General features: G+C 46.5%; 1 protein-coding gene across 6 annotated transcripts in view; it reads left to right on the top strand.

The window, feature by feature from the left end:
* Window positions 1-12,992, top strand: part of TPX2 (TPX2 microtubule nucleation factor) — a 17,054-nt gene extending 4,062 nt beyond the window's left edge. For 3 of the 6 annotated variants that reach the window (XM_052683768.1, XM_052683762.1, XM_052683767.1), the window contains exons 2-18: window positions 3,216-3,356; window positions 3,567-3,692; window positions 3,874-3,982; window positions 4,507-4,638; window positions 5,149-5,199; window positions 5,328-5,450; window positions 5,862-5,995; window positions 6,330-6,487; window positions 6,906-7,077; window positions 7,204-7,342; window positions 7,847-8,063; window positions 8,271-8,369; window positions 8,998-9,174; window positions 9,317-9,463; window positions 10,024-10,135; window positions 10,787-10,974; window positions 11,315-12,992. In XM_052683768.1, the coding sequence (XP_052539728.1) occupies window positions 3,254-3,356; window positions 3,567-3,692; window positions 3,874-3,982; window positions 4,507-4,638; window positions 5,149-5,199; window positions 5,328-5,450; window positions 5,862-5,995; window positions 6,330-6,487; window positions 6,906-7,077; window positions 7,204-7,342; window positions 7,847-8,063; window positions 8,271-8,369; window positions 8,998-9,174; window positions 9,317-9,463; window positions 10,024-10,135; window positions 10,787-10,974; window positions 11,315-11,425 (2,298 nt within the window). In that variant the 5' untranslated portion in view covers window positions 3,216-3,253 and the 3' untranslated portion in view covers window positions 11,426-12,992. The remainder of the gene's footprint in view (window positions 1-3,215; window positions 3,357-3,566; window positions 3,693-3,873; window positions 3,983-4,506; window positions 4,639-5,148; window positions 5,200-5,327; window positions 5,451-5,861; window positions 5,996-6,329; window positions 6,488-6,905; window positions 7,078-7,203; window positions 7,343-7,846; window positions 8,064-8,270; window positions 8,370-8,997; window positions 9,175-9,316; window positions 9,464-10,023; window positions 10,136-10,786; window positions 10,975-11,314) is intronic. The other 3 variants (XM_052683763.1, XM_052683766.1, XM_052683765.1) reach the window with 3 other exon arrangements.

Below are 12,992 nucleotides of genomic sequence, written 5' to 3'. Positions count from 1 at the left end.
ATATTATCCAGTGAAAAGCACCTGGGAACTTTGGGTTATCATGGGGAGCTTTGTGCTCTAGGAGAATGAAAAAGCCGCCAGGTTGAATTAAAGGAGTTGCCCTGTTTGTGCAGCGTTCTGTGATTAAATGGCAGTCAGCATTGAGTTCGACAGCAAAAGGCACTGGAATCGCTGCAGCAAATGGCTGTGTGTTGTCCTCAGCCCTAAGGGGGCTGCTCCTGCTTACTCCTGTTTGAATAAGTTGGATCTGTTTGGTTCCCAGTGGAATTCAGGATGTCCTTTTCACACGTCTGGTACGTTTGGGTTCTTTTTGTCTTTCCAAACTGTAGGGGAACTGTTGGATCGTGGCCCGAAGCTCTGATTGATCACCTGAGGTGAGCACCGAGTCAGCTGTGGGGGCACAGCTGAAAGCAATTCACCTGTATGATTGGAAGGGGTGGAGCCTGGCTCCAGCTTTCCTAGGCTTCCCATTTAAGTGCTGACTGCCACAGAGGAAGGATCTCTTTCTGGAGATTGCTCCTCGTGGGGTTTACTGTGAGCCTATGACACTGAGGAGCATTTCCATTTATCTCTGCTTATCTTTTCCAACGTGATAACCTTACTATCCTAACTTCTCTTGTACGCTTATTGATCGTCCTTTACAATGCCTGTGTGCTTACTGATGTTACACAAACCTAGTAGGATCTTAGAGGAAGTAACGTCTGCAGCTTATGAAGCTACAATGGTGAACTGTCATATGATGGTGTTCCAAATGGATCAGAGGAGCAGGGAAGAACAGATTTTCCCTGCACCCTCCTTCTCCCAACACTGAACCCCTCCAAAGGGGGGCCTCTTGTGGTCAGATCACACTTGTGTAGCTGAAGCATCCTCTTAGCACATGCTTGGTGCTGTATTGCAGCCGGATCAGCGCTGTGCAGGTGTCACCCGAGTTGCTCCTCTCTGGCCTCATGCAGCCAAAACGTTTCTGGCAAGAAATTCACAACTGCAATGAGATAAAGACACTGAGCACATCCGTGATGCAATCATGTCAGCGTTTTAAAGCTAATTTGGATTAGAGCGAGGTGTGAAGTTATTCTAAAATACCCATTGCGCTTGCTGTTGGATCAGTCTTATTCTGGGATAGGAATGCTTGTTCCAATTTAGCTTAATCCTTTATCAAAGCCAACTAATCCCAACCAGGCTGAGGCACTCTTCTGGAACGTGCCGAAGTGTAGTTACTCAAAAGCAACCTGACGTGTAGAGAAGCCCATGGCCTGTTCACCTTCGCAGATATGGCTTTGCTGCTCTGTACAGAAGCTGGATGGGGTCACGTCTATGTGTAGCTTATTTACGTCACTCAGGTCAGTTTGCAACTAGGAAGAGAATTACAATTTTAGTCTTGCAGTCACTTTCACCGAATGAATTTGGGCTGCTCTTGAAAGCGAGGGCACTGGATCTTTGCTCTGTGCTGCTGTTCTGGAGTCAGGGCGGTGTGAACCAGGCACAAAACGTGCTGTGAGCCACCCTGCAGGATGGGGCTGTGGGTCCCTGCAGGGCTCTGTGACCCTGTGCTGGCAATTCCTTAGCCTAAGACTTGGGGGCTGCGTAGGGAGTTATGAGCAGGGTGCTGGGAGCTCACCTGACTGAAGCACAGGCTCTATGGGGGTCGTTCAGAACAGCTCTGTACCATGCAAAAGACTTGGAGTATGAAACCACAGTGTTGCTGCGCTCTTGTTTTTGTGGCTGATGTGTTCAGGCCGGGGTGGGGAGGAAAAGGGCTCAGTGTTGAGGCTCTCCTGCATTGCTTGAGCCGTGGAAGAACACAGGCTTTATGCAGCAAAAAATTGGAAGCAATTTGGCTTGTGGGAGGTGTTGCAGCCCAGCAGCAGCGAGCAGTGGAAACAAGTAGCTGTGAAACACGATCCCTGCAGCTCAGGCTGACCGGGGGGTGAGGGGAGAATGCAGATGACGCATTTGATTTTTAAAAAAGTGGGTAGTGTTGACAGAAACCCTATCTTGATTAAGGGTGGTAGGAAAGCATTCGATTCCAGCCGTGTCTTGAGCTCGATTACGGTTGGTTTTGGCTCAGATCCTTCCGTTTGCCTTCTTTGGGTCTTACCTTGACACCTTCAGTCGTGGAGGTGATGCCTCTGTGATGGCATTCTTCCCCTTACAATAGCTGTGCTGGGGCACTGCAGGCTTCTCAGTGCAGCTCCTTTGGAAGGTGTAAGCCTGCGGGTTAGAGGCAGCAGTGATACCTCCTAGGCGCTGCTTTATTTACTCTTAAGCTCCAGTTTCTGCAGCTTGTTGCCTAGAGGGAGCTGTGTGGGCTCTGCCTGGACCAATGGCTGACGCCTCAGAATTTGTGGGATGTGAATACTTTGGTTTGGAGTTGGTTGGACTCCAAAAAGCAAGGTTCAGGGGATTTCCTTTGGGAGTGTTTTATGACTTATCCTCCAGGGCTTTGCCTTGTGGCTAAGTGAGGCATTATAAAATCATTCCTTTTTTTAAAAAAGGCCTTTGCAAAAAGGTTTTGTGGTTGCAATTTGCAGATTTATTACTTAGTTGCTGCCTTTACTCCTGTTCCCTTGTATTTAATAACACTTGTTGACATAAGGACTCCTTCTGCTGTCATTGCTCTCCTAATTAACTGCAGGGACTGATCTTGACACTCTCCTACTGCTTGGTTTGTTTACAGCCTGGCCAGCCTCTCAGCGGAGTTCCATGGGACTTGCCAGCAACCCAGTTCTGACTTCTTCCTGCTTGTTGCTCTATGACAATGCTTTGCAGAACTCTTTTCTGTTTTGGAAATCAGCTTCTCTGTGTTATTGGCTCTTGTTTGTAGTGTTACAGAGGGAGAAAGGCGGAGCTGTGCTGTGCTCTGGAATCCACCTGGTTGTCAGCCTTTTGCTCTGCGCATCAAATCTGGTAACTGTAAGAAGTCCCCTTTGCTGTGTGTGGAGGGGGAGGAAAGAGCAGATGGGTCACTGTGTGAAAAAGCTTTGTGCTTCACTTCCTTGTGGAAATACATTTCTAGCCCTGCCAGCTACACAGAGAACTTCTGCAGTTTAGCCTTGATGTTTTCAAACCTGTGCTGCTTGTGAGCCCTCCTGCCCTACGGCCGTGAATTGCAAGATGGGAAAACGTACCAAAAGATACCTTTGTCTCTAGTAAGAGTGCAGGAGTGGACACCTGTGCTGGGATCTGGTGTAACAGGTGACAATTCTTGTCTGCAGGGTTGAGCAGTGCGGGTGGAGGCCTCCCAAGTGTGAAGATGGCTCGCTCAGGGTCTCGCTACTCCTTCGATGTCCCAAACCCCTGCATCAACTTTGCGACTTTAAGCGATGATGATGTGCACAATGCAGACTCCTGGTTTGGTAAGTTGTTTCCAACTCCTTGGTTTGTTTCCTCTTTGGATGAGGGCTTGCTGTGATGCTTGGTTGGCTTCTGTGCCAGTGGATGAGTTGCTATTGACTGCATCATTCATCAATGGATTTCATCATAGCATCGTAATGGTATTCAGAGGTATTGTTATGAACTTCAAATATAGTGTATATAATGAAAGTCTTCCTTCCTTTTCTTCACAGACCAGCAAGCCAACCTGGAGAATATCCCTCCTGCAGAAAATCTGGCAAAGGTCTTGCAGAACAGTCCTGCTTTTTCAAAGCCTCCTCTCATTCTTTTTCCTCTCACATCACAAGGAATAACAAAGAGTAAGCTGGCACAGGGTGGGGAGGAGGGGATAAATTTTACCTGTTTTTCACGAGGGAAATGGAAAAGCCTCAGTTTGGCTATTTTGGAAGCATCTTCTTATATTGCTGTGTAGCAAAGTCTCCTGTGGCTTCATTTTTGCACTGTGTGTGTGTGTAAGCTGATGTGTGTTGCTGTTCTCAGATGAAAGCTGTGAAGAGGATGGAGCAGAAGTATTAGAGAGCAGTGTGGTTCCTCAGAGTACTGCTGGATCCCTGACAAGCTGGAAAGCTCCTGCTGAGGCCCCTCAAAGGTGAAATACTAGTATTTAGTTTGTGTGAAGCTTGATAGCAGTGTGATTAAGCAGGTCCTTACTCTCAGTGTTTGCAGTGCTAGCTGTTCTGGGGTTGTCCTGAGGGACTAATGCTCTCTAGCTCAAGGATTGTGTTTTGGGATAGCTGATCTGCTTGCTAAGCTGGAAGGGTAATCTCTAGGGGTGGCAATGCATTGCAGTGTCTCACATTTGTCAAATGAGACTCTGTGGCACTGGGAGCTTCTGGAATGTGAGGATATCTGAAACTGAGGTGACTTATAAAGTTTCTTTGTTTATGAGTTGGGCAGAACTTGTTGATGTGAATCAAGGCGTTCTGTACACTTGTATACACCACAGACTTATGTTTGTGGATTGACAACTTAAGTCATTTGTGCTGCATTTGGCCCGTTAGATTAAGCACACAGCGTGTTGGAGTGGAGGAGGCACTGATGTGGTGCTGTACTGATTGCACATCTTTTTGGACCTGGTGGGAAAGCTGACCTCTGCTTTCTGTTCCACTGCAGAGCGGGCAGAAGACCAGCTGCAAAGCAGAGGAAAACACAGCAACGCAAACAGCCAGCTGCAGTGAAAGTGGAGAAAAATGCTACTGCCTTGGCTAACAAGGAAGAGGCTCCACCCCTGAAAAAAATGAGAATGTATGTCATCAGAGCTTCTGTTTGGGGCTGAGAAAGAGGTTGAAAATATTTCCTTTCAAAAGGATTTCCACTTGGCTGGCAGGGTTCTTTGGTTCTCAGAGCTGTTCTGGAGGTTAGGGGCAGGAGACCAAAGCCTGGCTTCTGGATAGTGGTCTCATAGGTGAGGAGAAATGTCTGTAAGACGTGAATTCAGTGCTCTGATGGTGAAGGTGTGAATGAAATAAGCTTGGGAATCTGAAGCTTTTTATTACATACTCAGTGTCTGTCAGCTAGCTGGAATTTGGCTTCACTTGTCTGACAGGAGGTCACCATTAGTTGTAAGTGTTGGAAGAGTCACAGCTAAAATATTTATCAGGTTTGCTTAGCTGCTGAGATATTACTTATCCATAAGCTTAGGGCCAGGAAATATTTTTTTTTCAAAGCCAGTTTTGCAAACAGTCACACCTGGATGAAGTACAGCACGTTTACCTCCTCAGAAGGAAAAGCAGTAAATAATCTTCCCTTCTACAGCCGTAGGGTGCCAGGGAAAACTAAACGGTCTGTGCCTGGGCCCGTGGTGAGGTAAGGCCCATCTGGCATATCTTAACTCACTGGGTGTTGGGATGCTGTGTGGGATGGTGAGAGCTGCAGGTGATCTTTTGTTTAGAGCCTGGCAGTCGGGGATTTGCCCTAACAGCTCGTCGCTTCAGTTCTAGCAGCAAGGAGAAGCTGACAGATGGATCCCCAAAGAAGGAGCTTTTGCATCATCCTGACCTGTCCCCAGCAAGAGGGAAAAACAAACTGACCGTGCCCTCCACGCCAACAATGTTAAAGTAGGTCATTTGCTGTGCCTGAAGCTTGTCTTTGCCCGTGACAGTTGGTTTAGGTGACAATCCTTGCTGTAGTGTTTCTAACTTCAATTCAGAGTGCCATGGCATAGCACCTGGTAAATAGGAGATCAAGGCAACAACGTTACCATGAAATATACTTCACCCACTATTCCTGTGCAAAGGAAAACTTTCCCTTTAATTTTGGGGGGGAAAAAAAGTTGTTGTATCAAATGTGCTTGCCACAAATGGCTGTGTGGGGTGGCAGAGGAAACAAAATCCCAACAGGTATTTTCTAAATAATCTATTTGTAGGAAGAATGGTGCTTCTGCAGTGAGCTCAGAGATGAGCATGTTCCTGTCCACTAATATGCCCATAACCAGGGAAGGGAATATCTCAGTCTTTGTGCTTCTGCAGGAGGACCAATACTGCTGGCAAGCTGAAGAGTACAGAGGAGCAGGAGTTGGAAAAGATGCAGCAGCTGCAGCGGGAGGTCGTGGAGCTGCGGAAGAAGAATGAGGAGTCCCTAAAGGCAGCTATTGCTGGAACAGGTGAGCTCCAGCTGAACTGCAAGCTGAGCCTGTGCTGGGCTCATGAGGAGGGTGCTGCATGAAGCTGTGCAGGTATTTTTTGGAAAGCAAGCATTCCAGACTTTGTACTATGTGTTATGGTTTAGGTGGCTTTATGTCTGTTTCTCCTTAAACTTCCTGGAAACAAAGTTTTATTTTGTCATGTTCTGAAAGATTCTAAATAAGTTCTTTAAAAACTTCACCAGATATTAGGGAACGTTTCTTGTTTTGGTTTTTTTTTTCCCTTCCCAAAAAAGTCTTCCTCTGATCCCACACCCCAAAAGGTTTCCAGTCCTTACATGCTCTTCTTCCCTAGGACAACCTGTGAAGAGAGCTGTTGGTCAAGTAACGAAGCCAGTTGACTTCCATTTCTGCACAGAGAATAGAATTAAGCAACATGTGGAAAGCCAGCCTGAGAAGGAGTACAAGGAAGTGGATTTTGCAGCAGTGCTGAGGAAGCATCCTCCTTCTCCAGTAAGAACCTGAGTATTGCCAGCACTCAGCTGAGTAATTCTGCACACTACTTTCCTTTGTTTTGCTTTTGCAACACGTGCTGCTGGTATCTCTCAGCTGGTAAATTCTTTAGAGGTGAGAGTGGTGTGTATGTAACTGTTGGCTTACTGGGTGCCTGCACTGCACAAGATGCTAAAGGATGCTTTTGCAAAGCTGGGCCCTTCAGTATTGGATCTATTAGCTGCTACATGTTATGCTTCAGTCTTCTCCCTTGTGCAGTTTTTGGTATGGCTATCATGAGTGCTCAGAGATTTGTGTCACATGAAGTGTTGTCCCCTTTTTAAATAAGGGGAAGAAATTGCAGCTTCCTTCTCTCTCTGATTCACAACATCGTTCTGTTAAATGGCCAGAATGACTGCAGTCTTGTTTCTTTCTCCAGATGCGAATGCCAAAGGGACCCACTGTCCCCAAACCTTTCAATCTGTCCACGGGAAGCAAAAGAAAGCTGGAAGACACCTCATCAGAGTACGTGTCCCTTGCTCAGCAGGTTGAAGCATTCCAGAAACGCACACCCTCTCGTTACCATTTGAGGAGCAGGAAATCTGATGAAGGTAAGCAAACCCATACACGTACAGCCAGGAAACTGCACAGAGACTCTCTGCTTGCTCTGCTGGGCAAGCAGTCTGTCTGTTGCAGGCCTTGCCATTAACTGCTCAGCTCTGTTACTTGAATTTTAGGCCCAGCTCCAGCAAAGCCAGCGAAAGCTCGACTTACCAACCCTAAAACACCAGTGCTTCAAACAAAGCACCGCTTCAGACCTGTTGCCTGCAAGAGTGCAGCAGAACTAGAAGCAGAGGAGATTGAGAAAATTCAACAGTAAGTAAAGGCTGGTTCTGATCCTCTGAGAGAACTGCCTGTCACTGGAACAAAATACTGCATCTTAAGACCCCTTTTTTGTGTGTGTGTGAAAGAACCATAAAAACACTTCAGCTTCTTCTGGGTGTCGTGCACAATCCTGTGGTAGTTAATGCAAGGATATAAAAGCAGCCAACTTATTTTGAAGAAGAGAGTCTTCAAGAAGAGATGGTTGCTGAGTGCAGCTTATGATTAGTAAAGCAAATCTGATATAGCACCAATGTATAATCTGCATATAGCTTAAAACTCTCCTGTGAACTAAATTTTGGATTTCTAAGAATGCAATCTGTAAGGTGGTCCTTGAAGTCTTGCTTTTTCCAAAAGCCAAGGAGTTGCCAACTGGAGCTGCACACAAAGCAATGCATGCATGTGGCACAGCCTGAGTGCAGCTGACTTATGCCATGAGAAGCCATTTGCTAGGAGCTGCATGCAATGTGTAGGTGACTGTTTATCATCCCTGTGTAGGTACAAATTCAAAGCACGGGAGCTGGATCACAAAATTTTGGAGGGTGGGCCAATCCTGCCCAAGAAACCCCCAGTGAAGGAACTCACACAGCCAATTGGCTTTGAGTTGGAAATAGAGAAAAGAATTCAGGACCGTGAGAATAAGAAACAGCAGGAAGAGGAGCACTTCAAATTTCATTCCAGGCCGTGTCCAACTAAAATCCTGGAGGACATTGTGGTGAGTTTATAATACCCAGGAATTAGGACTGAGGTGACAACTAGCTTCAAAGTGTCCTCAGCTATGTTTCATTGTGTATTTAATTGTCTTCAGTAAATGCTGTCTGTCATTGAGTAAGAACAAAGGACAGCAATGAATGCAATGACTGCTGATCTGTGGCATTTTTTTGTTGATTGGAGTTGACTCCTTACTGCCTGTCTTGAACAGGGTGTTCCAGAGAAGAAAGTGCTTCCTGTTACTGTACCCAAGTCTCCAGTCTTTGCCTTGAAAAGCAGAACCCGAATGACTAGCAGAGATGAAGAGAAGGTAACTGTGGATGTGCTGTTGTGAAGCCTTCCTCTTCCACCGTGGTGACTGCCTCAGTCATCCTGCCGTGTTTGCTGGTTGGTGTGATGCTCTGGTTTGGCCAGCCCTTTCCTCCTGCTGGGCAGTCCCCCCGTGGGCACCTTTCTTGGTGCCATTCTTTGCTAAAGATTGAATTACTGCTACATTTCACAGACAGTGAATTGTCTTGGGGAAGAGCAGAATTTTTAAAACATGAGGACACTGCCTAGGCTGTTAGATGAGTTGCCTCTGCAAATGGGGAAAGTAAACTGCTTAGTTCCAGAGAATAAAGGATATTGGCTTTCTCTATTTGAGAAGGACAGATATTGCACTTCCCTTTCAGCTTAGTCGCTGTCTCGCTCCGGTTACTGAAGGAGATGGTTCAAATTATATGCACCCAGAGTTGGATTAAGAGCCAAATGAGGCATCAAATGTTGTCCAACCATGCCTGTATATTGGTGCTACTTGGTTTATTACTTTCTTGTGGTATCAGAAGTGTTTTCTTGAAGTTATTCTGACCCTTACTACAGGGATTCTAGGCACTGGGGCCCGAGTTGTAACCTTGCTGCAGAGTGCTGTGCGTCAGATCCTAATACTGCTATCACTTTAGGAAAAGGAGGTTGCCCCTGTGATCAAAGCTCACCCTATGCCACACTACGGAGTGCCTTTCAAACCTAAAATGCCAGAACAGAGGCATGTGGAAGTTTGCCCCTTCTCTTTTGATTCCCGTGACAGAGAGCGGCTAATACAGAAAGAGAAAAAAATAGAAGAATTGCAGAAGGAGGAGGTAAGAGCTAGAAAGCACCCTGTATTCCACCTCATAATAGAAAGCTTGTTGCAGGACTTGCTTCTTGCTGTTGTCTCTTAAGCATCCCAAGCTTTATGTGTTTGCAGAAGGGACAAGGAATACTTCAAGCTATTTCTTTTAGGTGCCAAAGTTCAAGGCGTTACCTCTGCCTTATTTTGACCACGTGAAGCTGCCAGAAAAGAAGGTCAAAACCCCAACTCAGCCTGAGCCATTCAATCTACAGATTGACGAGCGGGGAGCTGCCAAGCAACAGAGCTGGAAACAGCAGGTAAGATAACAAAGGTAACAGATAGGAGCAGACTGAAAGTAGCTGGGGTTGAGCTCGGCTTCAGCACTTGAGATCAGGGTGTAAGTTGAATGGATTGCTCTGTACTTGGCATGGGATTTTATTGTGAAGAAGGGACTGGTGATTTGGGTTTCTTTCACCCGTTACAGTGGGTGATGGGCTTCCCATGACTGCATGAACAGCTGTGGGGTATCTGCTAAGCAGCAGCTATGTGCTGCTGAATCCCTTTGACCATCTCTGTGCTGAAGGATTTATTGATGTATGAATAATATATTGCTTTTCTCAAGTCAAGTTTGCAGTGGAAACTTGAAGATTATCCTGGTCTGTGATCTGAAACTGTTTGAGCTTTTTTTTCCCTCCCAAAAGTAACTGGCAGGCAACAAGTGACACATCTTCTTGGCTTTAATAATGTTTTCTGTGCAAGTGATCCAATCTGAAGGCAGGCTGGCTTTTCCAGTGTCTGGAGTGCTGAATTCTGTGTGGGGGGGGAAAGATGGTGTTTTTGTTATTCCTGGCACTTGATGAGTTCTCTTCTCATGCAGCTTGAAAAAGACTTGAAAAAGCAGAAGGAGGCAGCATGTTTTAAAGCTCGTCCCAATGTAGTGGTGTACCAGGAGCCTTTTGTGCCTAAAAAGGAAAATAAGATGCTATCAGGTACAGTACTTGCTACCTAGGCTTGGTTGTAACACAGAACTGATGCAATTAGTGATGCTTGGGCTGGCTGACGCCTCTTTCTTTATCAGTGCAGCCAGGGGTGCTGTGCACTTAACTAATTCCCTAACAGCTTGCCTCCCTGGGGAGTGTGGGGGAGTTTCCTCTCTGCTGCCCCCCTGGCCCACGCCAACATGGCAGCTGTATTTAACAGCTATGCTACAATTGGCAGATGATTGATGTGTGTGCTAGCTTGGGACAAGGGTAAACAGTATGCAAGGAGCTCCCTGTAGAGACAGATGGCAATTCTGCAGCAGCTGTCAGTCTTTTCTTCCCATTTGTAATGAGATGAATGCATCTACAACTTAGTTTATGTGGAGCTAGAAACTTCATAGGGTACAGGAGTCAGAAACTTGTTTGTTCTAACCACTGTGTGCTTGCTCCCTCCTGTGAGAACACCTGTGGCATGGGCACTGTCTGCATTAGTGCTACTCATGTTGAACTGTAAGCTTTTCCCTGGAACCCCAGAAGTGTCTACTAACTACCCTCACAACATGAAGCTCTCCCCAGGGAGGCTGCTTCTTGATATTAGTACTGCTTTGCTTTACCTGACTGCCTTTGCACCAATGTTATTCCTTCTATTTCTAAACTTAGAGAGCCTTTCTGGTTCTGTAGTTCCTGAAAGCTTTGAGCTGGCAACAGAAAAAAGAGCTAAAGAGCGACAGGAGTTTGAAAAGCGATTGGCAAACCTAGAAGCCAGAAGAGAGAAGCTTCAAGAACGAGTCAGACAGCAAGAAGAGGAACGTGAAAAGGAAGAAATTGCTAAGCTAAGACAAGAGCTGGTAAGTGAACTCATTCTAAACAGGGACCCAAAGGAATGTGTGAGTGTACTAAATGAGCCAATGTCAATGTTGAGCTGCTTTAAGACTGTATTTTCAAGTCTCCCTGTCACAGCCTCCTTACTGATGTCCCAGCTTAAAAGTAAAAACTGAAAAGGTGGCTGAGAACTGATTTTGGAGCTGTACACGTGTGGAGTGGAATAATCCTAGTGAAACCCACAGCCTCGGTGTCTTGTTCCCCTCGTGCCTCACTCCAGTGACCAGGGCAGATCAGATGCTTGCCTGCACGTTTCAGCTTCATCATAACTGCAGCCATTTCTTCACGTTGACGTTGGTTTTCCAGGTTCACAAGGCAAACCCAATCCGCAGATACCGCAGCGTAGAAGTGAAGCCCAGTGAGCAGCCGCTGACTATGCCCAAATCTCCAAACTTCTCGGACAGATTCCGATGCTGACATGCATCCTTGTGATAGCAGGAGTACAGCACGTCCTGCTCTGCCCCTTGGCGTGCAGAGGAGGAGCAGTTGTTTGTGGATCCCCTCGGTCTCAACAGCCACACTTGGCTCCGTTATCGTTTGAGTGGTTTGACTCCGTTTGAGGCAGATGGCAGAGGCACAGCACACAGAGCCACGCAGTCTCCGTGGCCTCATTTTTACATCTAGACATCTTAGTCTCCCAAGACTAAACCAGGTTTTTATATTGCATACAAACATTGTGTACTTAAACTAAATAAAAAAAAGTCATGATTTGACTGCTGTCTCTTGCTAGCAGGCTCAGTCTCGTTCCAAGAGAGCTTTTCTTAAAGGACACTCTGAACCTGCGGGGCTGTGCGCGCCTGGAAGAGCTGCCTTGCCTTTGTACACCCAAGTATTGATTTCAGTTTGCTGTCTCTTGGGCTTTTACAATATATTAAGTTTGAGTCATGTTGAATAATATGAGACTTCCACAAGCCAGCGTGTCGGAGGTCTGTCGTGATGTTTAGATGAATGCTGATATTTGTCTTGTCTTGCTTTAAAGTAGTTCTGTGTGTGGTAGAGCATTAAACCTTCTGCTATTTTATAACTGAAGTCATTCTATTTGGGGAACCAGTTAACTGGCAAATGACTCTTGCTGTTTTGCTGCCTCTCTGGCTTGTGCCAGCACAGCTATGTTGGCTAAAGATGCATTGTCTCCTGGCCAGTCTAGCACAGCCAAACTAAATATAGACCAAATGGTCTGAGGTGCTAGAGGACAAAAATTGCAGCGTTGTGAAGAGATGTTCAAATCCAGATTAAAGCTCACTCAGATGATCCCTTAGCATCGTGGTAGAATTTTGAGGTGTGTAAGACTGCAGGCTTTTCTCTGAAGAACTGATAGGGGCAGGAAGTCCTACGAGAGCTCAATTGAAAGCTGGGCATTCGCTGTACCTGGAGGTTCTTGCTTGGATGTAGGTGTGTGTTCTCTTAAGTACCGTGCAGTTAGAAAGTGACTGAGGGCCTCGAGATCTGTGTGTGGGTGAATGACGCTGCCCCACGGTCTGCAGAATGCAGGAGCAGCGTGTGAGCGTGCTCTTCATCACTTCTTGCTGAAAATGCTCAGGTCTGCACGGCTCTCCCTGACCAAAGGTGTGCAGCCTTTTCTCAGTGTGGTGTAAGCTTAATGCTGGCGCAGTGGAGCTGTTCCATCTGAGCTGCCAGACACAGAAACTGGGACTTTGAATGTGCCACCAAGAAACTCCTCCAGCCCCCAGTGCCAGTTCCTGTGAAGCAGGCAGCGTGTGGGCTGCTGGAGCTGTGAATTCATGGCGAGGCAGAGGGAAACCTGAATGCTGACGAGCTGTGGAAGAATGTGAAGGCAAGCAGGATAACGAGGCTGCTGAGCTGCAGCAGACAGCGATCCCTGAATGATGGAGCAACTGTGTTTCCGTGACGGCCTTACATGGCTTCTGCTTTGGACTTGAGAAAGGGGTTGTATGCCCGACAGCTTGCCATTTTTTTCCAACTATATCACAGAGGCTAATAAAAGATATTACCTCTTCCTGCA

Source organism: Tympanuchus pallidicinctus, unplaced genomic scaffold (genome assembly GCF_026119805.1).
Source record: "Tympanuchus pallidicinctus isolate F22 unplaced genomic scaffold, pur_lepc_1.0 scaffold20, whole genome shotgun sequence".
Taxonomy (NCBI): Eukaryota; Metazoa; Chordata; class Aves; order Galliformes; family Phasianidae; genus Tympanuchus; species Tympanuchus pallidicinctus.
Note: the sequence above shows the minus strand (reverse complement) of the source record. Positions and strands in the feature narration are given on the sequence as shown.